The 24,730-nt window shown below is 47.1% G+C and overlaps 1 protein-coding gene across 1 annotated transcript in view; it reads right to left on the bottom strand.

Moving 5' to 3' along the window:
• Positions 1-24,520, bottom strand: part of CYFIP2 (cytoplasmic FMR1 interacting protein 2) — a 96,145-nt gene extending 71,625 nt beyond the window's left edge. Inside the window, exons 1-12 of the mRNA XM_006906461.3 lie at positions 24,381-24,520; positions 22,834-22,923; positions 17,216-17,293; positions 15,612-15,713; positions 13,349-13,530; positions 11,522-11,618; positions 10,111-10,239; positions 7,776-7,880; positions 5,610-5,701; positions 3,719-3,836; positions 1,422-1,541; positions 792-917 (exon numbers count right to left, since the gene is read on the bottom strand). Coding sequence (XP_006906523.1) covers positions 792-917; positions 1,422-1,541; positions 3,719-3,836; positions 5,610-5,701; positions 7,776-7,880; positions 10,111-10,239; positions 11,522-11,618; positions 13,349-13,530; positions 15,612-15,713; positions 17,216-17,293; positions 22,834-22,923; positions 24,381-24,497 — 1,356 coding nt within the window. The 5' untranslated portion in view covers positions 24,498-24,520. The remainder of the gene's footprint in view (positions 1-791; positions 918-1,421; positions 1,542-3,718; positions 3,837-5,609; positions 5,702-7,775; positions 7,881-10,110; positions 10,240-11,521; positions 11,619-13,348; positions 13,531-15,611; positions 15,714-17,215; positions 17,294-22,833; positions 22,924-24,380) is intronic.
• Positions 24,521-24,730: the final 210 nt, after the last annotated feature.

Genomic DNA, 24,730 nt, shown 5'->3' with positions numbered 1-24,730 from the left:
TTTTTAACTTAACAACATACTGTGCTTAGCTTTCCATGTCAGGACATGCATTTTGGTGGCTGCATAATAGTCGTGACGTTAGCCATACCTTTGTTTTTTCTGCCTAGTCTCATACTGAGGGTGATCTCAGTCGTTTCACATACTTTGGTATTAAAAACGCTACTGTGATACCTACATGCATATGTCTCTGCACAGTTGGCTTCTTTCCCTGGGACAGACTCCCAGAAGAAAATGCCTGGGCAAAGGGTACACACATTAAAAATCTGAATACCTACAATCAGATCGCCTTCATACAAAGCCTGTAAAATGTAGATGGGCCCAAGTATCTGAGAAGGTCTATTTCCCACACTTCAACCAGCAGCAGGCATCATCAATCTCCCAAGTCCTCACCATCCTGACTGGTCAACACTCTACTGCATCCTCGTTTCAATCTGTAGCTCTCTCTGTCATGAATGAGTTCTCTCTGAGCGCTCAGCAATTTGGGCATTTTTCTTCTCTCTCTTAGTCACTTGTTTTCCTCTGTTTCTTCTATTGGTTTCCTTCTGCCCATTTTTCTACTGAGTGAACACACTTCCCTTTGGACTTTTAAGAACAGAATGAGTTTCTAATTGTTTCTGAATAACCTGACAGAGATGAATTCGGGTCGGAAACAGGGAGACAAAAAAGTGTATGCACGTGAGGGGAACCGAGGCTGCCGTCTCGCTCAGAACCACCCTGGAACCACCTCACCACCTCGATGGACCCTGAGCAGCAGCCTCGGGGTGGAGCGGACGCAGGGGGTCAGCCCTCACCTCCACGAAGGCGAACTTCTCCTCGCTGGTGTAGTTGTAGCGCGTGGCCCTCTCGTACTCCTCCGCCGTGCCAGGGCAGTCCTTGTTACAGAACTTGTCCGTGGGGTGAACCAGCTTCCAGGAGTACTGGGGAGAGCGTGAACAACCCACATGTCCCTCAAGGAGGAATGCGCAGACAAAACCAGGGGTGTCCATGCAATGGAAGACTGCTCGGCCACAAATAGGAATGAATTGCTGATTCGTGCTACAACACGGTTGGACCTTGAAATCATACAAAGTGCAACGAGCCAGCCACAAAAGACCACATGTGATAGGATTCTACTTATAGGAAACATCCAGAATTGGAAAAGAGGCAGGAAGTAGACTGGGGATGGGGGGACAGGGACTGGGGAGGTGGTCATGTGGGGTTTCTTTTTGAGGTGATAAAAATGTACTAAATTTGACTGTGGTTGTGCAACTCTGTAAATATACTGAAAACCAACAAATCTATGTTTAAAATGGGTGAATGGTATGCTGTGGAAATTATATCTCAATGCGGCTATTTAAAAAAGAGTGCTGGGAGAGGCAGAGGCAGACAGAGTCCTAGTGAAGGAGGCGGGGAGGGACAGGCCTCCGGCCTGGGACACCTACCACCTCCATGACATGGGCGCTCCACTTGGATAAAAGCTGCAGGCCCCGCAGGGCCAGGTCGAAGAGCTCACGGTACTCCTCATCCGACTTCTGGCTGTCCAGCCCGGAGCCTGTCACCACCTGGAGAACACTGGCCGTCAGCCTCACTGATGCTTTTATACTTTATTTCACTCAAAAACACACCATATGAGAGGTGCTGTTATTAAACCCCCTTGACGAAGAAACTGAGGTATAGACAAGTAAGCGCCTTGCCGAGGCCGCACGGCTTGTGAATGGCTGAGGGTTCACACTCAGATGCTGTGATGCCAGTGCCCCACTCACAACCACCCCGGGATGTCACAGAGCAGCGGTCTCAAACTTTGTGAGTGCAATTTACAGGAGGAAATGCATACTATAGATTCAGGAACACATTCTTACCTAGAGATAGTAAATATATCCAGACATTTGTCACAAGGCAATTTGACTCTGAATACGCTGATTTCGCAACTCATTAATTAGGCATGACTCACTGATTGAAAAGCCCCAGTGAAGACAAACATCTACTTGATTGTGTGATGTTCCACAATGAAATATAACATGTATGTTTTCCTGTGCGTATGCATAGACATAATACATATATGTGTATATACATGTATGCATGCACACACACAAAAATATAGAGAGCAAGTCTTCATTATTTGTGGATTCTGTGTGAATTCGCCTACTCACTAAAATTTATTTATAACCTCAAAATCAATACTCCCAGCACCTTCACAGTCATTCATAGACATATGCAGAATGGTGAAAAATCTGGGTCACATTCTCAGCTGAGGGCGAACACCGTGATGCCCTGCCTTCTTGTTTCAGCTTTCATACTGCAAGCAACTGACCTCTTTGTGGTTTATTTAGTACCACATTTTTCATACTTTTGTACTTTTTACTGCTGATTTCCCTATTTAAAATGGCCCCAAGCCTAGTGTTCTGTCTCGTGTTCCTAATGCAAGAAGGCTACGAAGTGCCTTATGGAGAACACGTTTTAGATAAGGTTTGTGAGTTATAGTATCTTTAGCTGTGAGTTCAATGCTAATGAATCAACAATATATATGACATAAGATGTCTTTAAACAGAAAAGCACATAAAGCAAGGTTATGCACTGATCAGATGAAAAAAATGTTGTGACAGAGGCTCACAGGAACCTAACCCAGGAGTAATGGTTCAGTATTTGCTAAATCAGTGTTTGTGGCCACTTTACAGAACATAACTACTAAAAATAACGAGGGCTGTCTGTATATACACAGACTAAAGTGTACAATTTAAAAATAACTTTGAGCCAGACTCATTCTCAGACCAAAACTTGACAAAGAATAAAGGGGGCCTCTGCACTTAAATTACTCCCATAGCTTTAGTTCAATTGATTGGCACATATGATTTATAAAGCCACAAGCTTGATGCTTGACGCCTGTCTATGTCCACTGACCTAAAGACCACATCACCTGCATTTGTCTGATTGTCCTCATTTCAAATATGTTGCCCTTTGTTCAAAGGCATTTCTGAGCTTGGGTCTGGAAAGCATGAGCACTACCGCCACCAGCCACATAGTGGAAGCACTGAGCAAACACGGTAGCGTGCAGTCATCCAGGAGCGCCAGGTAATAAAGGAATTCAGAGGGCCTGTGTTAGTAACCCAACACACATATTTATTGGAAGGGTTCATATGGGAAGAGATTCAGAAGGACAGACACACCCAAATATTAATCACAGTTGGTCCCGGGTGGTAGGATTTTATGTGATTGATTTCTACTCTTTGTGCATATATGCATTTTTTCTAAGGTTTGAAAATTAATTCTGTCCCTAGCTATATTTTCTGGCTTGTTCAACAATCACTCGTTATTGTGCAGTTTAACAATATTTAGATGGTGTTTATGAGTATGAGTGTTCAGAACTCTGTTTCTCTTGCTATCGAGGGTAGAGACGGTTTGGATCACGTGCAGACAATTCTTAGTCTATTACCATCTGCTAGGTACCATATGGGTCAGAGATTGTTTAATCCTCTCAATGAACCTTTCTGGGTACTATTATTCTCATTTATCAGAGGAGGAAACCAAGGCATAGAGATGTTGAATAAGTTGCGATGGTCCAAGCGGAACCAGAATCAAACCCAGTTGTTCTTGGCCATCCTGTCCTCCTGCCTCCGATGTGTATTCCTCCCTCGCTCTTGCTCTCCATTATCCCTGTGATCGTTTCTTTCCTGGCGGGTCCCTGCCCCTTCTCACTCTGGGCCCACGTGGGCCTCCGTCCCAGCAGCCCGAGCAAGCTCACCTCACTGTTGCTGTAGCGAGCGAGTTCAGAGATGAAGCGGATGTGGTCATCCCGGATCTGAACCATCTGCTCGCAGATGTTGTACTGAGGGCTGATACTGCTCTGGGTGCACGTCCACCTGGGCAGAAAATCATAGGGTCGGAGAGGGTCCTGGCCTTGGGCGCCTGGTGGGACAGGCTCCTTCCACTTACTAGTTGCTCCTGGTGCCTAGACAAGGCGGCCAATCCCCTGGGTGGAACCAAGCGGTAACCCAGCCTGCTCACCCCATGCTGTGGGGACCGCAGGCTCAGTGGAAGAGCCCTTCCTCCTCCTCTAAGACCCACGCGCAGGCCTTTCCAGAGGTCTGATGTCCACAGTACTTACCAGTTAGAACGAGTGAGGAAGAACTGACAGCCTCTCGAGGGCTACAAAGGGCTGGAATTCGAGTAAAGAAAAAGCAAAATGGGCAGCCTCCCAAAATCTGTCTACTGACCCACTACACTGACACTCTGTGGTTGGAGCTGGCTTTGAAGGAGCCATGGGGAGGGACTGGGGAAACCTGAAGGGACAGTGCCTCTCCTCCAGCAGTGACCTGGCAACAGGGAAGCACTCCGTGGAGAGGGACGCCATGGGCACCCTGAGGGGCGCTGCGGGTTCACTTCCTTTCCACCCCTCTTCTTCCTCCCTCTTCCTTCCTTGTTTCTTGTCACTCTTTTTTGAAAGATATCAAAAAAGATGAAAAATCATCCTACACTAGAGAGGAAATGAACGAAAATCTTCATCCTCCTTCCCTAAGAGACAAAAGACAGCCTCTTTCTTTCACCCTCTTCTGCTCCCCAATTTAGGTGACCTGGTAGACAGACTAGAAACATGGCCACCACATAAGGCAGATAGCTGCTTGGGCAAGAACTGAATATTTTAAAAAGAGCGCTGACGCGGCCTTCATGAGAATACTCAGAAAGGTTATCGACTTCCTCATGCTTATACTTTGGCATCAGTTTTCAGTTAACTGTGTAGGCTTGGGGACGAGATCACTTGAAACTGACACCCCGCCCTGGCCATGTTACCACTCCCAACCAGCTTCAGGTGGTCAAGAAGTCATGCATAAAATGTGAGGAAATGAGCACAGTGTTCAACTCTACGGATTTCTGAGAAAATCTCTCTTACACGCCAGCAGCCACTGGGGTACGAAGGGACTAACCCAGCTTTCCTTGGCGAGACTCAGTCACAGGGGCTCAAGGCTGGTGAAGTTCAAGGACATTGTTTATGCATTTTTAAGACCTCACTCATGACTAAAGGATGGTCCAGCCCGCCCCACACTGCTATATGGAAAGGTCAAAGTCACTCAGCTTTGGGAGAGAAGCAGGCAGAAGAAACCTCCTAACAACTCCCGAGAGAAAGGCTGTTCCTGGATGTCCCCCAATTCCCATGAGGCACTAACACCCCAGATCTTAGCACAGATTCCCTAGGATGGTGGTTTCTAGGTGAGGCTGTCAACCCACTTCACGGTTGGAACTGCCCGAACCACACACTCCATGACGTGCTTACTGCACGGACATGAAACCTGAAGAGAGAATCAGGGCGATGAAGCAGGACACCATCTCGCTCCACCTGACCACGGAGGGCCAGCCCTTCCTCCCGCTTCTCAAGGAAGGGGGACTCCTGCTGTCCCGCTGTGGGCAGCGTGGCTCACGGCTGGGACGGAGAAGGGGCGTGGCCGTGCTCTGAGCACTTTTGAACCTTGGCGGCAAAGGGCAGATGCAAAAGGGCTCAGAGCGCCCGCCGCTGCTCCCCTCTGGAATCCACCTGCCCAGGGCTCTGGGGAGGGAGGAGGGGCTGAAGTGGCCCCTCAGCCCCCTGCCCGGGCTGGGCGTCCTCGTGGGAGCCGAGAGACATTACGGCAGGCACTCACTTGGACTTGTTCTCTTCATAGTGAGCACTGGTCTTAATGTATCTGGCCAGCTCTATCTGCATGTCGCCGAAAAGGGGCACCACCTGCAGCTGCTGCAAAGGAAGCAAACACAGCGCGTGAGAAGCCGAGGGGGACCTGGGCAGCGGCCTCCACGTGCCTCTGGGCCGACCCCCAGTTCTTGCTTCCGATGATGCTTCTGTGTGACCTTGGAACTGAGAAGAGCTCCAGCCAGCATACAGGTCCCCTGTCTTCCAGCAACTGAGCCCAGAGAGGCAAAGTGACTTGTCCAAGGTCACCCAGCAGGAAGATAGATAAAGGATGAGGAGCCGAGGGCTTGCCTCCCAGGGCAAGGTCCTCTTTGCTCTAATTTTCCTCCCATAAGAGGATCCTCGCTGCTTGGAACTCTGGACAAGGAGTGGGCACCTGGATGCTGCTAGCCGAGTGTGGCATTCCCGAGAAACTCCATGTGACATCATTGAAATCATTATACCTAACACCAGAGGGCAGACAAGTCCCAGCTGAAGACCAGGACCAATGCCTGAGGGGAAGCTGGCATTTCCTGCCCGCTTCTGATGCGCTCGGCACCGAGTGAGGCACTTCAGAACCAGAGGATTTTTAGGGCAGTGAAAGAAACTACTCTGTATAATGCCGTACGGAAGATACGCGTCATTCTACATTTGTCAAAACCCACAGAATGTACAAGGTCGTGAGTGATCCCTATCGTAAACTATGGACTTTGCGTGACGATGATGTGTCAGTGCAGGTTCATCCATTTTAACAAATGCACCCCTCTGCTGGGGGTGCTGATAATGGGAGAGACTATGCACAGAGTTGGGGGGGCAGGGAGCATGTGGGAAATCTCTGTGCTTTCTGCTCACGTTTGCTGTGAATCTAAAACTTCCTTAAAAAAAAAAAGTCTTAAAGAAAACAAAAAAATAGTATCTCAACCCATCCAATAACCCTGGGAGGTCAAGTCACTCCCATTTCACAGATGAAGAAAACGAAGCTTAGACAGCGTAACTGATTTCTTTTCACGAAGTAACACTGGCTAGAAGTCAAGGAGCCAGGCATATAAGCCTGACTCACCTGTGTGATCTCACCGAACTCTCAGGGGAACCCCATAGAGTAGATACAATGAGCATTCATATGAGGCTGGGGAACTCGGTTTCACAGGTGTTGTGACTGTCCCAGTTATCCAGCTACTAAGTGGCAGGGCCAGTCTAAGACCCAGGCCCCTCTGAAGTGAGGCAGTGTTCTTCCGCTTCACCCCATCTCATCATGCTGATGAAGGCAGAAGCAGATTTTACAAGGTTCTCCTTGTTTTCATTTGGGGCAGCTCTGAAGAAAAGTGAGAGTTTCAGCCTTGAAAAGAAGCCAAGCCACAGGATGTCTTTTGGTGACTTATTTCCCTTTAACCTCAAAGAGTTGGTGAGACCCAGGCCCAGTCTCGTGTCCCCCACGCCATACTTTTGAGGGAGTCCACTTTTAATGTTAAGCTTGGCTTCTCCACATCTGACTTCCCAGGCTCACTCCAGGCCTGCAGTGCCCAACTCTAGAATCAACTGACAACATGGAATTCAACTCCAAAGTAGGAAAGTCCTTGGCAAAAACCTCAAAGGCTTAACTTAACTGCAAGGTTTTATTTTGAAAGATTTGGGGCCAGAAGATGAAATGTCTGGGGCACATGGATGCCATGAACCATTCTGCCCAGACGCAGACACCAGCTGAAGTGGCCTCTGGTGGGCTGGGCTGGAGGCAGTGATTTTGCAAAAGTCAGTCATTTTAAAATCCAGTCTTTAATCCTTCTGCTTCTGTGAGCTCTCATTTACACTAAAAATTAAAGCAGGCACTGTCTTCTAGGATGTGCCTCTTCCTTTAGATGGCAAGGGATTTCAGGAAAGGGAAAAGGCAGTATGCAAAAAGAATCATAAGGCCTCCCAGCTGAATCTGGAGAGTAGGGAGCATGTTTGCTTTTCACAGGGCTGCCTTCTGCCAAGGTGGCTGGAGGCCCTGCCACTCTAGTCCCCCTGCTCCTCCTCTGGGTCTCTAGAGCTACACCCCAATCAACAAGGCCCACATGTGCTGGCTAACTTCATTCCTGTCTCCTGAGAGACCATCCCAGCCCCTGGCCCCTGTCCAGCCCCAGCCCCAGCCTCAGACGCTGACCTTAAAGAATTTATCGATTTTGCTGAGGTTGATTCTCTTCTTGGCATCCAGTTTGTAAATGTTACTGACATTTCCATCCATCAGGTAGAGACCAAAACCCATTACCTGGAGTGAGAAGGGTCAGAGCACAGAAGCCAGTGACATCCATTGGAAAAGTTTCAAAAAACCAAAAAAAAAGTAGGTCAGTGGGCATGCATGCATGCATACGTGCACACACACACACACACCCTGTAGCTGCACAGTCTATTACAAAAACTCATATATCTTCAAATAAAGAAAGAACACATACGTCTAATTTCAACCAAAAATTGGATTTCTATAAAGAAATACAGATGGCCCTTTAGCAAATTACAGCGGCCACTTATTACTATGGGCTCATCTGTGTTTAGGGCTTTAAAAAAATTATCCATAATTCTCACAACAATCTTATAAGTCAAGTTCTATACAATATCTTTACTCTATAGAGGAGGAACTGGAGACACAGAGAGGTTAGACAGCTTGCCAGTACCACACAGCTAGTGAGCTGCAGACAGAATCTGAACTTGGATCTGATAATATCATCGTTGATGCATTTAGATCCCTCTAGGGAGAAAGGACTGAGCTGTGCTATTGCTGCACCCCTGGGATCTAGCACATTACAGGCACCTGATGAATACTTGCTAAATGCTGAACAAATGTAAAACTATTCACCTCTTTCCTAAGTAAAGATTCGGGAGGAGCCATCGGAGACTCTTTAAAAAAATACATTTTTTTTTTTTTGCCTGACAGTGCCCGATAAGCAGGTCGACAGGCTCATAATTCTTGATGTTCCAGTCCATTTAATAGTTTCCTGAATGCTGGCTTGTTTTGCTCCTTTAGTCGAACGTACAGGGAGCCTGAACAACGAGGCTGAAAGCAGCTTTCCTTGGCTCACAGCTGCTATGTGACCATGAGTAAATCACATCTGACATATAAGGAAGTGAACTCGAGGACTGTTAAGGTCACTTCTTTAGTTGCATTTTGTGGTTCTGCAGCATGTGTGCCAGACTTTTCTGATAAGAGTGAACACCACCCCCTGGTGGCCTCTGCATTCACTAACACAAACTGCGGAGACATGAAATCGCAGAAGAGTGCTGGGGCCAGACTGAAGCTGAGGTGTCTAAGGGTGAAAGGCAGGTGAGAGAAAAGGCGGGCCCGAGAATCTGATGGCAGCCTCGAGGATGCCTGGTGGACTGGAAACTGGCAACCTAGTCGCTGAAGCAGCGATTCTGGGGAGAGTCACAATAATTGCCCGGGCACAGCACTGGGGGTGAGAGGCTGCTGGACGCAGGGCGACTTCTCTGGATTTCTGACTGTGCAGAGGAAGCCAGAGTGAACAAGTCACAAGGCCACACCGCCCTGCAAACGCCATTGAGGTGCTATGGAAGTGTAAAGACCGGGACACAAACAGGGCCGGGATGCTCAGAATAACAAGTGACTTGGAGGAGAGATGGAGAAAAAGTAGAACCACCAGGAGCACTTTGAAAGGTGAGATGCTGGGGAAGGAAGAATCAAAAGGGGCTACGCAGTGTGGATATAAAGAACGTGCAGAAAGCTGTTCATCTCAGTGCTACAGCCGTTAGAGAGAAGTCATCAACGTCCTAAGCAGCTAACAGGAGAATAATGGCTCAAAAAATGAAAGCTCATCCATACGACATTATTTAACAGCTGCATAATATTCCAATACATTTAATGAAATGGGGTAAAAGTCACACGCACATAATTTATGTGTATTGTATATGTTGACTATATAAGCAGAGAAAAAAATGAGACAGAAATACATCAAATGCTAAAAGGGTTATTCTGAATGGAGTTTTAGAGATTAAATTTTTTGGTGCCTTTCTGTATATTTCAGATCTTCTACAATAATAAATATTACTTGACAATTTAAAGGTGAAACTTGTAAACTGATGAATCAAATGTGACCATTTTGGCAAAACAGAGCAAAAGCTTGAAGATTTTGCCTTCCCTTTGAGTCAGCAACTTCTCGCCCAGGAAGTTTGACTTGCTAAGAGTATGTACACAAAGGCTGTGCTGCAGGAATATTCAGTGCAGGTTAGCAAATATCCAACAATAGGGGATCCGTTAAATAACACTGTCCCCATACAATGGACGACAGAGCAGTCATTAAAAATGACATCGCAGAAATACCCTTAATGATGTCTGGAAAGATGTGTATGACATAGTCAAGGAAAAAAAAAATAAGTTGCAAAACATTGCAGGCAGGAAGATCTGTATCAATTTTTAAGTAAGAAAAAGAAATACTGCTCTTTATAAATGGTTTTAAATGAGAAGGAGGTGACTGTGGGAGCTGTACCTTGAGGAGCATGTGCTTCTCACTGGGGGTCAGATACATCTTGTTCTCATAGTAATCCACGCAGATGTTGACAATGTCGGCCAGCAGCTCCTCGTAGCCGGGGATCACTTCCAGTTGCTGATGGAGACACTAAACAGCCCCGCCCTCCGGTCAGCCCCTCTCCCGCACCCTTCTCACCCATACCCCGAGGAAGGCCCGCAGCTAGGCGGCAGGCTGTGTGCACCTCCCACCTCCCCCGGGACCACTGGGGGACACAGAGCCCATGTCATCGCCTCAGTGTCCCCATGGTGGTTGGTCAGAGCTCCTGTACCTCTCCCATGGCAGGGAATTCCCTCCCCGCGGCAGTTCTGATGGTTAGAAAATGCTTTCAGCTCTACAACTGGCCTACAGTCAGCTCGGCGTGGTTCTGAGGGTGTGGACTTAGCCAAGCCAGCTCCGCAGAGGCGGTGGGAAGCCCCAGCCTGGTGGTGGAGAGCTGGGCCGGCAGGCATCTCCTTCCCAGCAGGAAAGAGCAGCATGGAAACACTCCCGTAAAAGAGGGTCTGAGGTCTCCGCCTCAGGCCCTTTCTCTCCAAAGAGACAAATTGCCCCCTGATGGGCATCCAGTGGAAGGCATCATTGGTGCTTTCCACTGACAGCATGGGCTGCGTCTCCCTCCGGGAAAGAAACCTGGAACCTCAAGGCTGACAGCCTTTTGCGTCGAACAGAGAGCAGGGAGGGCCCCGTGAAACCCGCAGCGTCCCTCAGGGGTGTGAACCTAAAAACGCTTCAAAGGTCGAGGGCCCCTCTCAGCCTGGGTCTTGCTGACTTTCTTGCTGGTGCCTGTTTAGGTCGAATTGACGAATGAGCAAGACGAGTTATCTTAAGTCAGGCAGAGCAAGAGATCCACAGCCGAATGGGGGCGCCCTGGCCAAGCGGTGGCAGCAGGAACAGCGACAGCTTCTTATGCCCTTGCCGTTTGTCGGGCTCTGTGTACCGAGGGCTTTTTATACAGTGTCTCATTTATCTCTCACAACAGTCCTATGAAATAGATTCTCATAATATTCTCAAAATAACAGCCTTATTCTACAGACGAGGAAACTGAGGTTTAGACCTTGCCCAACGTCTCACAATGGGTCAGTGGAGGCTCCAGGATTAGAAAAGAAAGGCATCTGACCCCGGAACCCATGCTCTGAGTCTATGCCAATGCTGGGACAGAATACTGGCTGAGGAGGCTTTCAGGGAACAAAATCTGGGGAGAGTGAAAGGGTCCTCTGTGCTTGGGACGGGGGGACTTAAGTCTGCAGCTTAATTCTTGAGTAGGGCAGTGGGGGTGTTAGATCTGGACTAAGATCCTATGCTCAAGTCCACCTGCCTGTGGCCCTCTAGACCTGGGACGCCGAGCAGAGACCAACGAGGAGTTTGCCATCACCTGGGTGATCCTGTTGTGGTTGGCCAGGAACATGGAAAGGTTCTGTGACTCCTGGATAGACTGGGGATCCGCCATCTTCCTTAAGAACTGTGCGGCCCTGAAATACAGGTGTTGCAGAGAGAAACGCTCAAGCACAGTAGCCCAAACCAGGCCCCGTGGGCTCCCGCTGCCCCCCACCGAGTCACACTGTCTCCTATCACAGGTGACTCCAACGTCAAGGGAGAGTATGTTCTGGAGTCATTTCATCTGGAGCTGTTTAGACCCTTGTGACAAGGGCACCTGAAATTAAGAGGCAAGAATGCACCGAAGCTCAATCTCCAAGTTCAAGGGCAGCTAGCATCGTCTGGACCAGCCAGAGGTGGTAAGATAGAGTGAAACAAGCATCCTTGGGCCTCCCAGTGACCTCCAGTGAAACCGCACATGGAGACGTCATGGAGAAGAACCACAGGCAGGCTATTATGTTCTTTATAGAAAAACTTCAATGTTTCTAAAGCAAAGCATCGCACAGAAAAGAAAAGTCTTGTTATTTAACAGGTGAAGGAACAATGGGCTTGAGGAACCCATGCGGGACTTGAAGGGAAAAAACTCCGGGGGCCCAGATTTTCCAGCCTGACCTGGTAGCAATGCAGCCTTTGTCATGACTATGACGACACAGACGAGACACCTGCCTTATTCATGACCCTAGCCGGTCCATCTTGGTTGCGACCACAATGGAAGGAGTTGGCCAAACTGGGGAGAAACTGGGGGAAGATATATTATGGGCTGTCTGTGACATCTTTGTGAAAGGTGCCATTTCTAATTCAGGCGTGAGATGGGGCTCTGGCTGCTGGGCACCCCCAGATTTCACACTTCATTCAGGTGGATAATATTTTGAGAATCAGTCTCTTGTCTGCTTTCTCTGGTTACCTCGGAGCCCCAGGACAAGGTGGTTCAAGGAGGAGGGGCCCTTGCATCAGTGACACAGAAAATCCTTCCCAAGATGTGTGTCCAGACAACACAGAGGAAATCTGTTGATTTTGACTGCCCTCCTCACACCCCACTAGGAGTGGCTACACCCTAATTTCTGGAGAGGAATGACCCCTTCCCACTCTCAGTCCTTCTTTTTGACACTGACCGCCCACAAGTGAGCACCTGTCCAATCGGAGTCCTCACCCACCACAGTGACTGATGGAAGAGTTAGCACATGACCAAGTTGGAGCGATGACAACCCTCCTGGGGACTTCTGCAAAAGCGTCTGCAAGGAGGAGCATCCCTTCCCTCATTTGGGGTGGGGGTGGCTGCGCTGGCTGGAGGGAAGCTGAAAGCTGCTGGAGCCCGCACGGGGCACGCGCCCACCTGAGAACGAGCTGCTATCGAGGCAAGTTGAGCTGAGAGGTAGACAGAACCAGACCAATATCACCTGAGTACCTGGATTCAGGTACATGGGGACCTTCCAGTTCTAGGAGCCAGTCCAGCTCCTTCTTTCCCAGAAGCAGTCGGAGTTGGCTTTACTTCTTACAGATGACTAATGTGACCATTTTATGATATCTTACTGGTCCCATACTGCATGGGACGACAGAAAATGCTGCTGCTCCATGGGTAGGGGAAATGAGGATTTAACTCTATCGTGAGACAGAAAACCCTGCACAGACCCAGTTCTCCAAAGACCCAGCTTTGCATCACGTCATATTCCTCAAACCACAAAGACAGATAGATCCAGGCCCATTCCCTGTGTGCTTGGGGAGTGGCTACTTTGGCTCTGGGGAAGGAGCCTGTTAGAAGGTCTCCACCCTCGTTTTCCCCTTGGCTGGCTACCCAGGAAGAGGGGAGCGGGGAAGGGCGCCTGACCTCTTGTAGGCAGAGTGGTCGTTCTTGACGCTGCACTTCATATTCTTCAGCTCGTCCAAGACTGCGAACATGTTGATGAACTTGCCCAGGGTCAGGAGGTAGGCCTCAGAGACGAAGTCCTTCCTACGCTCAGCATGGCACAGCCGCTTCACCTCACTGCAGAACCGCTCGATGGCCTTGCGCTGCAGGCAGAGGGGTGGCGAGTCAGGATGTGGCAGCCCGGTAGGGCAGCTCACTGCAACGCTCAGGTGGGGAGCAAGGTTGACATCCCCTGGGGCCCTGCTCAGAGCCTGGACATTCAGAGAAAGGCCAATCTGCCAGGAGGTCTCTCCCAAAGGTGTCCCTAAACCCAAAGCTGACTTCTGGAGGGAAGCCTGGGACCTTCCCCCATGGGAGTCAGACCAATGAATTCATTCACCACGCCTTTGCTGAGAAACATGTGTTATTCACTCTCACATCCGGGCACCTGGGATAGTGCCAGGTACCACACCACTAGGTGTAGAGACCCAGAGACAGAGACAGGAGCAGGGAGAGGAGGAGAGGAGGGGAGAGATATTACTCCTTATACGAGCTCCAACCACGCCTGCGGCCCGGGAAGCCCAACTCGCCAGTCATTTGTCTCCTTCAAAGACCAGACCGAGCCAGGCTTCCTTCTTCTGGGGTCTAAATCCAACAAAGCTTTTGGCGATGGTGGAGATGTTCTACGTGTGCACCATCCAGGACGAGAGCCACCTGTCACATGTGGCTACTGAGCACCTAAAATGGCTAGTGCAACAGAGGGACTGAATTTTAAATTTCATTTAATCTTACTTAACGTAAATACCCGCATGGGGCTACTGTGCTGGATAGCATAATTCTAGATAATTCCAGATCCTCCATTCTCACCAGGAGGCCCTCAAGTCAGCACTTAATCAGCTTCTGGATAGGTTTTCTCTCTTGGATCTGCCTTCCCAAGAGATTTTAGGCTCCCTGAAGGCAGGTCCGCGATGCTAGTGACAGCAGATTAATGTGGTAAACCCACTCTGTGACTAGGACTCTACCTGGCTCTTTACAGACAGACCTCATTTATCCTCCCCACTAAAGGTGTCCGAGATGCTCTGTAACTCGCAGGCATGCAGTTACAATGCGGCAGGACTGTGGGTTTCTCTGCCCCTGATGCAGGTGCTCCTGCCCTGGGCTGCATGCATTGCCTGCTCCTGGAGGCCAGCGCACAGCAGGCCGCAGGGCGGACATTGGGCCAGTGCCTGGAAGTCTTATTTATGAAGCTCCGCTCTCCAGGGGAGCTCATGGGGGACAGAGGATGTGGCATGACTCCCACGCAGGGGTGAGAGCTGGTCTTAAAGTGTTCAACCTGTATTCCTGAACAGCTTCCGACATAAGCGTGATAATCCACCGGTTTGCGTGACTTTTTTTTTTGTCATTTCTATTTAACCTGCTTGCCCACTTATCTTCCGCTCACCGAAGCCCTTGGCTGTCTTTTCTCTTTTCCTCCTTTAAACGATCACTCTTCCTGGCATCCCAACTGGTCTCTCTGCTGTCACTTCCTCCCTGCCCCCCACTTCACATCTCTACTGCCCCCACCTCCCATCCGTTTTCCACAGATGTTGTTGTAAAACCTCAAATCAGACCGCATCGCTAAAACCTTCAGTGGCTTCTATGGAGCTTGAATAAAAGCCACGTATTCTTTTCGTGACCTACTTCATGGCCTACAGTACCCTACCTTACTAGGTCCCTGGGTCCCTCTCGAAACTCAGCTTTCATCGTCCCCCTCCTCATTCTGCAGCCCCCCCCCGTCTTCATTGTTTCTTAAACACGTCGTGCCCCTTCGGGGCTCAGGGCCTTCGTCTCTGCAGCTCCTTCTGGCCGAAAGGCTCTTCCTCCAAATCCTCACATGCCAGCCTCTTTCTCATCATACAGATCTCGGCTCAAAAGTCACCTCCTAAGAGGCCGTCCCTAAAGTTGCACCCATGTCACAGACACCCTCCATCCCAGAGATTTTTGAAATTTATTTTACTCACGGGACATATTATGCCCTGAAAACTGTTGCGTGTTGCTTATTGTCAGTCTCTCCTCCTTCCCAGAACATACTCATACGCTCATTAGGTGCAAACTACGTGGAGGGAGGGGGCCTTTTCCGTCTTGCTCACTCAGGGGTCTGTGAGGGGCACTCAAAAAGTATTTGCCAAATGAATAAACATGACTCAAAAATCCAGACTCCGGTGTCTAGAAGAGCGGGGGCCTCCTCAAGCTCCTGACCCCTCACCTGAAAGTACATGAACTTCATGAGCTTGGTGACCTCTGGCTCCAGCACCTCCACCGTCTTCTCATAGATCTCCACACGGTTGGGCTGCTCGTTGCATTTCACCTGTGGGGAGAGGGGGTTTTGGACATCCCGACTTGCCCAGGCAGTCCTGGTTCACGCCTGTTGTCTTATTATTAATAGGACCCCTTTTCACATCTAGGATGATAAATGATACGGTCACCCTAGTGAGAGGAGGTGGGGGCAGCCCCATCCGACGGGTCTAACTGGGGGCAGAACTGCTCCTAAGACATTGGCTGCAGGAAAGAAACCAGGTGGTCCCAAGAACAGAACCGTCCTCCCCTTCAGTCTGCTCTGGGCCCTGACCAGGAGTTGATCTGCAAGGTCTCGCTCCCTCAGCTTTTCCCCCACTCCAACTCCAGGAGGGCCCTGTCAGATTCTAAGCAGAGAAAAATGCTCTGTCCACTGCTCTGGATGCACTTGGGGTAAAGTTCCCTGGCCATATTCGGGTCCATTAAGAAACCCATTTTCTCTGCCCGGTGGGTTTCAGCCCATCAGAATCATATGGCAGATATTTTCACAGCATGCACACTTAAGACTGCTAACAGGGTTACTGAAACTGACGAGTAAGAGAAGGGTAAGCACAACGACATTCTTCACGCTGTTGGTCAGGAATTCTTAAAACAGTAGTAACAAGATCGATGTCCACCAGCCCACGGTTAAACGGATAAAATATGATGCATTCCTTCAACATCGTTACATCACTGTTAGAGGGAATGGGACATGGGAAGTGCCATGGAGAGACTGCTACTGTAAACTGACAGATGGAAACAACTGGAGGACGATAAGTGTAATTTAATCCCATTTTTGTTAAACAAAACACAGAACAAACCTGTGTGTGTTTGTATATCTGTATACAACACAGGCAGAGAAAATCTGAAAGGATACAGACCAAACTGTTAAGTCGTTACTTCTGGGGGCTAGGATTAGAGGAAGGGAGAGGAACGGTTTCTCTTTATATATCTGTTTCTCTTTATACATTTTCTAAAATGGGACTCATGAATTACAGCATGATGATGGTGATGGGAATATAATATTTCTATGTGTCAACATGGAAAAATGTCAGTAATAAAGACTAAAGTGTAAAAAAAACAAGTAGCAGAATATAAATAAGAAACACTACACTTTTATAAACAGTAATAATTTACAAAATCATCATCATAGGAATATTCATGATATTCAAGGAAAAAGATCCAAACGAATAGGCAGCAAAATGTCTACAGAGATTACGTTCTGTTGGGAAGTGGGTTTGGGCGCTGGGGGTGAGGAGGTAGGGATGCTTCGCTTTGTACTTTATGCCTTTCTGCAGTGGTTTGGGTGTTGTCTACAGTTATATACTGCCTTTGAAATAAAACACATCGGACAAATATTTGTTAAGTTGGTGTCAGTTTTATGGAAAGCTCTCCGAATGTCTTCAGCATGTCCCCTTGGATAAGAGGCCTCACTCATGCCCTGTCCCCTGGGAGGGCTCAGCTCTAAGGATGAGGGCGAAGTGGAAGCTGTCAGTCCCAGGAGGCAGGAGAGCCACCCGGCAAGCACAGTCTCACCTGGGGGATGGCCCGGGAACAGCTGCGCCAGGTGTACAGCATAACTGCATACTCGTGTCCTTCCTCTAGCATTTCATTCTGAAAAGCAAAACACGCACATCAGGGAGACTGCTCTGGTGCCACAAGGCTTCTCAATAGCACCAGAATCCTCACTACTCCATGTGGTCTGTGAACCAGCAGCATCACCATCACCTGCGGGGCTCATTAGAAACGCAGAGTCTCGGGCCCCTCCTTGGCCTAGGGAATTAGAATCTGCATTTCAATAACATTCCCAGGTGACTCACACTCCCAGGCGCACAATAAGTTTGACTGACACCCAAGGGCTCTCTGTATAAACAGGACACATTTTACAAAGATGGATGGCCACCTTAGAAAGGAGGCAGATCTATTTGTTCCAACAGCAAAAGTTGTCCCAGATATACTGTCTGTAAGAAAACAAGCAAGTAATAAAACAGTATGTACAGCAGATCAGTTACAAAACCAAACAAGGAGTAATAATTATAAAAGTATATTATGTCTATTGAAAAATATTTGGGTGGAATATGTACCATGCTATGACTAGAAGCAATCTGTGGAGCTGGATGAACAGGAGCTTTCACTTTTCCTATCATATAGTATGACAGTCTGCACTTTTTATAAGAGCCTATGTTACTATTTCATAAGCAGGAAAATGATGAAGATCAATTTTTAAAAATAATACAGAGCAGATGGCAAAACCAACAATAGCATGGAAAATGAATCTGAAAAATCCAGTGATGACTCACCTCACCTCGCTACTCACAGTGCTACTGTGGACAGTCCTAAACCCGGGGTCCAAATATCGGGCTCGAATCTCAGCTTTGCCTACCCTTGGCCTTTTGGCCTTTGGGAAATCACTGAACTTAAGGTTCTCCATTTAGTGACAATGACAATAATGACCTCAGATAATTTCGTGAGAACTAAATGGAATATATACACACACACTCCAGGTAACCTATCAAGGGAGTTAAGAGTCTTACTAGGAAAAAGATAGGCCGGAAGTCTCTCAAAAAGGTAAACACAGAGTTACCATAGGACCCAGCAATTCCACTCCTACGGGGATAAGCCCGAGAGAAATGAAAATGTGGGTCCACACAGAAACATATACACTCGATCACAGCAGTTATTATTCTAATAGCCAAAAAGTAGAAACAACCCAAATGCTCACCAGCTGATGAACAGATAAATCATTGCGGTCTAGCCATCCAACGGAATCGTATTCATCTATAAAAGGAATGACTTGCTGACACGTGTTACAACATGGATGAACTTTGAAAACATGATGCCAAGTGAAAGAAGCCAGATACAAAAGGCCATATACTGTAGGATCCACTTAAATGACATGTTCAGAATCAACAAATCCACGGAAACAGGAAGTAGATTAGTGTTTTCCAGGAGATGGGAAGAGAGAGGACTCGGGAGTGACTGCTAACAGATTTGGGGTCTCTTTCTGTGGTGACGAATATTAGATAGTGGTGATGGTTGCCTAACACTGTGAATGTGTTAAAAACAAAACACTGAAGTGTGTGCTTTAAATGATGAGTTTTATGTTATATGAAGGATATTTCAAAAATACAGTAAAAAAGAGTATTACTAGACCATCTCTTTTGTAAATGTTTGTACTGATTCAAAAATGCATCTTTACTGATTTATTTTTTATTCCACATAACATCTATTTCATAATAACTTCCTAGTACAAGATCAAATTTAATTCGAAGTTTATTCCGTTTTACAGTTTTCAGCAGCAAATGCCACTGACTAGCTGCACTTTCAATCAATACTTTTTAAATCAGTAACAAGGTGTCCTTGAGATGACAGAGAACTGGAATGAAGCCTGTGGGTCTCCTGCTGCTGCTGCTTCAGAACACATGTCAAAAAAGGGAAGTGGCAGTAACTTAGGGAACATGTATCTGCTGTCAGCACCCAAACTGTAGGTATGAGTATCCCAGCTCCCTCATTCAGTGAATGCTTTACTGAGCACTCAGGGGTCCCAGGCGTGGTGCTGTTTGCTGGGAATAGAATGCTAGGGGCTCTGCCCCATGGATAGCTGACCATCAACCAGAGTTGTGGTATAATTATGCCTGGAATATAGAGGTCAGGATGGTGTGGTGGAGACAGCCCTGGGTGAGGCCACGGGAGACCTGAGTTCTAATCCTGGCTCTGCTTGGGCCCATCTTTTACATTGACTATGTCATGGTTTTCTCATTTGGGATAAAGAGTTGGCCAAAATCACTGGTTCTCAACCCTGACTGCATGTTAGTCACCTGGGGAACTTTGAAAACTCCGGAGGCCCAGGCCAGGGCCCTCCTAAACTAAATCATTATCCTCAGGGAAGAGGCCCAGGCATCAGTATTTTTTTAATGTCCTCCAGGTGAATGAATCCAACGTGTAGCCCAGGTGGACAGCTGGAGGACTAAGGATCTCTAAAATCCTTTCTATCTGTAAGATTCTTTAAGTCCATGACTTAAAGTCAATGTGAGGTCAGCTCGAATTTCAGGGCTGGTGGTGACAGACTGCACCTCTCAGCACTTACTTTGGACACTCGGCTCCCATCTCACCCCCAGCAAAGAACCTTTTACTGTTCCATGTAGCTGGTCAAGTACAAGGTTAACACATATCCTCCAACTCCTCCTCTTTTTTTCTGGCTATCCTGCCCTTTGAAAGATTCACCTTGCCCAAGTGTGGGCAGGAGCAATCAAGAAGGCGAGCATCTAATGAAGACACTTTGCCACTGATAAGCGACTCTAGAGAAAGAAAGGTACAAGGTGAAAATTGTTGAAGGAGGTGAGGTTTTGGCATGATTCGTGAATGTCAACAGTATACCCGATTCTTAACCCATCTAAACCATATCAACGCTATCCCTGTTTTGGCAGAATAACGGCCCCACAAAGATGCCCACATCCCCAGAACCTGTGAATATAATCCTTTCATGGCAAAAGAGACTTTGCAGATGTCATTAAGTTAGGAACCTTGAGATTGGGAGGTTACTCTGGATTTATCTGGTGGACCTAAGGTAATGACAAAGACCTTAATAAGAGAAAGAGGGAGGCAGGAGAGAGTCAGGGAAGGTAGGTGAAGAAGGAAGCAGAGGTGGAAGAGATGAGACTGTGGGCTGGAAGGGGGCTGAGCCACGGAATGTGGGCAGGAAACAGATTCTTCTCTAGAATCTCCAGAAAGGCAGAAAGGAAGGCAGCCCTGCCAACACTTTGATTTTAACCCCGTACGACCTATGTCAGACTTCTGACCAAAAGAACTGTAAGCAAATAAATCTGTGTTGTTTAGGCCACTAGGTTTGTGAAAATTTGTGACAGCAGCAATAGAAAACTCGTACAATCCCCCTCTGCCCCAGCACCCAGTTGATTGGCAAATGGGTGGACTTAACCTCCAGTGTCTCTCATATCCATTCCCTTGGCCATCCCTCATGCCATCGCCTTTATTTGGCTTTTAATACTTCCAATGTAGATAACTTTATCCTGATGGATTTGTCACCTCACAACTCATTCTGCACATAACTAACAAAGGAAACTATTCCTCAGGCAGAGTTCTGTTCACATTTCTCCCATGGATAAACATTTTCCATTGCTTTTGATTCTTTATTAAATGAATTAAAGCCCTCTGTTATGAGCTGAATTGTGTCCCCCCACCCTGCCCCCAAATTCATATGTTGAAGGCCTAATCCCCAGTGCTTCAGAATGGAACTATATTTGGAGACAGGGACTTTAAAGAGATGATTAAGTTGAAATGAGGCCATTAGGGTAGGACCTGATCCAATCTGACTGGTGTCCTTTTAAGAAGAGGAAATCTGACATACAGAGAGACACCACATACGTGCATGCACACAGAAAAAAGACCACGTGAGGACACAGTGAGAAGGTGGCCACCTGCAAGCCAATGACAGAGCCCTGACAGAAACCAACTCTGCTGGCACCTTGATATTGGACTTCTAGTGTCCAGAACTGTGAGAAAATCAGTTTGTTACTACGCCACCCAGCCTGTGGTATTTTGTTATGGCAGCTCTATCAGACTAATGCCCTCTATGCACTGACCCTCATGTAATTTTCCGTACATACCACAGAGAATTTCCCTGTATTTACCTTACAGTGCAAATCCAGGCAGTCTCTGAAAATTTTTGCCTCTGTGCCTTTGCTCCTGCTGGTTCCACCAGCTGGCATGCACTCCCCATCTCATCTTTGATGGATAAAATTCTAAATTCGTGGGACAGCAGAGTTCAGTGGAAAAAGGTCAGGCCTGGGAAGCAGAAGTCCTGGACTCCGGGTTTGACCCTGTGATTCACTAGCTGTGAGATCATGGACAACTCATTAACTTCTCTAGGTTTCATTTTCTCATCCCTAAAATGGGTATAATGATGTCTATTGCAAGTCACAGGGCTGTTATAAGGCTCTAATGATATCATGTATGAGAATACCTTATGCATTTTAAAGTACCATACAAATGGTGAAAATGCATGTGTGTGTGTATATGTGTATATGCGCCAACACATTATAACATTATATATAGTATACAAGGACCTACTCAAAAGCCACTTCCTTCATTATGCTTTCTCTGACCTTCTCAAGGCCCCTTCAAAAACACAGAGCTTTAAACTTCTACCATGTCATTTATCTTCAATTTTATGCATTTTTATTTGTCTGCAAAGAATAGGCTAGAGCACAGGTTTTATACTCAGACAGACCTGGGTTTAGCTCTGTCACTTGTCAGCAGTAGGACCCCAAGTAACTTAATTTTTCTGGACTTCAATTATCCCCATCTGTAAAATGGGGAAAATAGAACCTACTTCATGGGATTGAGATGAGGACTAATTGAGACAATGCATTTAAAAAATCTGCACAGAAAGTATTCGATAAATGGTAAGCTTGTCTATTTCCCACTTGACTCACTGAGAATCAAGACTGGCCCCTATTTGTCCTTGTATAGCTCCTGCTCCAGCATTTAGTACAGGTACCAGGTATACACCATTTATTGAAAGAATGGGCACAGTATGGTAAGACAATGTTTTCGAATATAACTGATATAGTGAGAAAGGAGCCTCAGGCAGAGCCTGTGAATAAGGAATCTGGAATTCTGCAAATTTCAGTGCTGCATGAAAATAAAATCAATGAAAACTCAAGAGGGAAGGGGTAATCCCTCACAGATGGGTCAGACACCCGACCTATCAGAGAGCTGGCCCTGCTTGTGACTGATTTAGGCCACTGGCTTCCTCCAGTCAACACGTTATTCCAAAGCCGCCGTCCCTTTTTTTGAGAAACTTTTGCTTTGCTCAAGAGACAAAATTCTACCTAGCCGGTAATCTATAAAATATAAGACAAGGCGGGATCTAATCACATGTTAAGCCAAAAGGCTATAGAAGCTCAAGGAAGTGAATAGTGGGGATAAAGCTGGGTCCTAAAGGTGAGAAAGTGAATAGAATTTGCAGAGCTGGAGGATATACAGGGACAGTATCTTCCCCAGGCACTGAGAGGGAAAGGGGCAGGCATGAGAATGGGCTTAAGGAGGTGGGTCTGACTGAGGCAGGGGGTTCTTGGAACAGCTGAGCACATGCCCACAGCACCTCCCACCCTGGCAAGGTCACAGAGACTTACCATGCTGGAGTGGACTGTAGCCTGCTCAATGTACCTTGCAATGCCTGTGACAAATGCATTCCTGTCCTCGAAGTTTGTGTCAAAGTTAGCCTGTGGAGATTAAAGGACAGGAACATTGGTTGTTAGAAAACAGGTCCAAGGTGGCTGGCGGTCCAGGCAACAAACCGCTGCCTGCACGTGCCACAGACTTTCTGTGGAAACCTGTGTCCACTTCGCTCTCTCATCTCTTCCCCAGAATCTCACCCTGGACCACGCTGGGCAGGAGCTGTCCACAGACAGGTTGTTCATCAAGTTCACTCAGTCGACCCCTGGAAGTAAATGCTTACACTCTACAAGCCTAAGTAGCTGTTAAAAGTTAAGATGTGCATTGCTTTCATCCAGCAGTTACAAAAACACTTCCCTGGAGGTGCAGATATGTATGTACAAGGAAAATAGCTGTAGCATTTTTTGCAATAGAAAAAAAAATGGAAACCAGATAAATAATCATTAACTGCTAAATAAATGATAGTATATCCATACAATGGACTTATTCATACTATGTGGTAGTTAAGAATGATGTGGTCAGGAAAAAATATCCATAATGAATTCTAAGTTAAGAAAGCCAAATCGTAGAGCAATATATAAATAGTGTGATTCCTTTTTGGTATATTAAAAATATATACATATATTTGGTAAAAAGGGGTGTGTGGGTACATATAGGTATAGTTACAGGGAAATTTTTATTTGTTATACTTTTTTGTATTGCTTGTAATAAAATAAGATATTTATGCAATTAAAAATCTAATCTGGGTTAGAAAATGTGAATAAACCAAGTTTATGAGTTGAACCTTCAGGCATGTGCTTAATAAAGCTAACCACTAAATAAAATTAAAAATATATTATGCATTTATATTTAGTCTCATTTAGCAGTCCAAGAACTTTCAAAAGGTCAAATATAGTTAAGAATTTCAAATTAAGAAGATTCTTTCTTAACATGGCATACTTGCCCGGCACGCCCAGACTATGGGCTATTTGCAGGGCGGACTCCAGCTGCATCGATGCCCTTCCCACCACATCCTGGCGGGATCATGGTTTTGAGCAATCTGATCATAGTTTATCACAAGTTCAACTCTCTCAGGCAGAAGCAAATAACTGTGACCAGCTTCCTTGAGCCATTAGCTGCTATGGGGAGCTGAAGAACCCTTCTCACATACATGAAGGAAAAGTAATTACCCAGGCAAGCTCTAGGGGTTTTGAAATTGCAATATTTAATTCATGAGGTCAGAGCTGCCAAAGCCTTGGTTGGTGCTGCAGCAAAAACAGCCGGGAAGGTATTTGGGGTCAGAGCAGATCAACAAGCCTTCCCTGGGGAGGAGAAAAAGCTCTGGTGTACACTTATCAGCTAATCTATTCCTTACACTCTGCTCCACCAGTGTGCCAAGAACTCCATCAGCTCATGACCTTTCACCTTCCAGATGCAGGTCTACCCCTTTCCTCTGCCTTCAAGCCAAACCCTCTTAGGGGATCCCCAGAGTTCCTAAGCTCCTGGGTGCCCTGGGAGAATTCACCTGGTACATGATGGAGGAAGGTGGAGGCTCGATGCATGGCTGCTGGTCGGGGAGGGGCAGCTCCTCCAGCAGGTCCACGTTGGACAGTGCATCTTCCAGGGTGACGTGGGTGGTCATGGCTGCAGTTTCTGGACTACGAGCTGAGGGGACGGGAAGGGAAGGACAATGAAGAATTTTAGGGGCCTCGAATATTTCTCTCACTCTCACCCGGTCCAGGCTCCTTTCAGAGAATAAAGGGTGTTAACACACATTGAGACCACACTTGCTACTCTTTCACGAGGTACCCTTCACTTGCGCTTGATATTTCAAGATCTCTTTACAGTTTACAAAGTACTTTTTCCGTCTGTGAT

This window comes from Pteropus alecto, unplaced genomic scaffold (genome assembly GCF_000325575.1).
Source record: "Pteropus alecto unplaced genomic scaffold, ASM32557v1 scaffold40, whole genome shotgun sequence".
In the NCBI taxonomy this organism is placed as follows: Eukaryota; Metazoa; Chordata; class Mammalia; order Chiroptera; family Pteropodidae; genus Pteropus; species Pteropus alecto.
The sequence above is the reverse complement of the archived record's forward strand: the minus strand, read 5'-3'. Positions and strand labels throughout refer to the sequence as shown.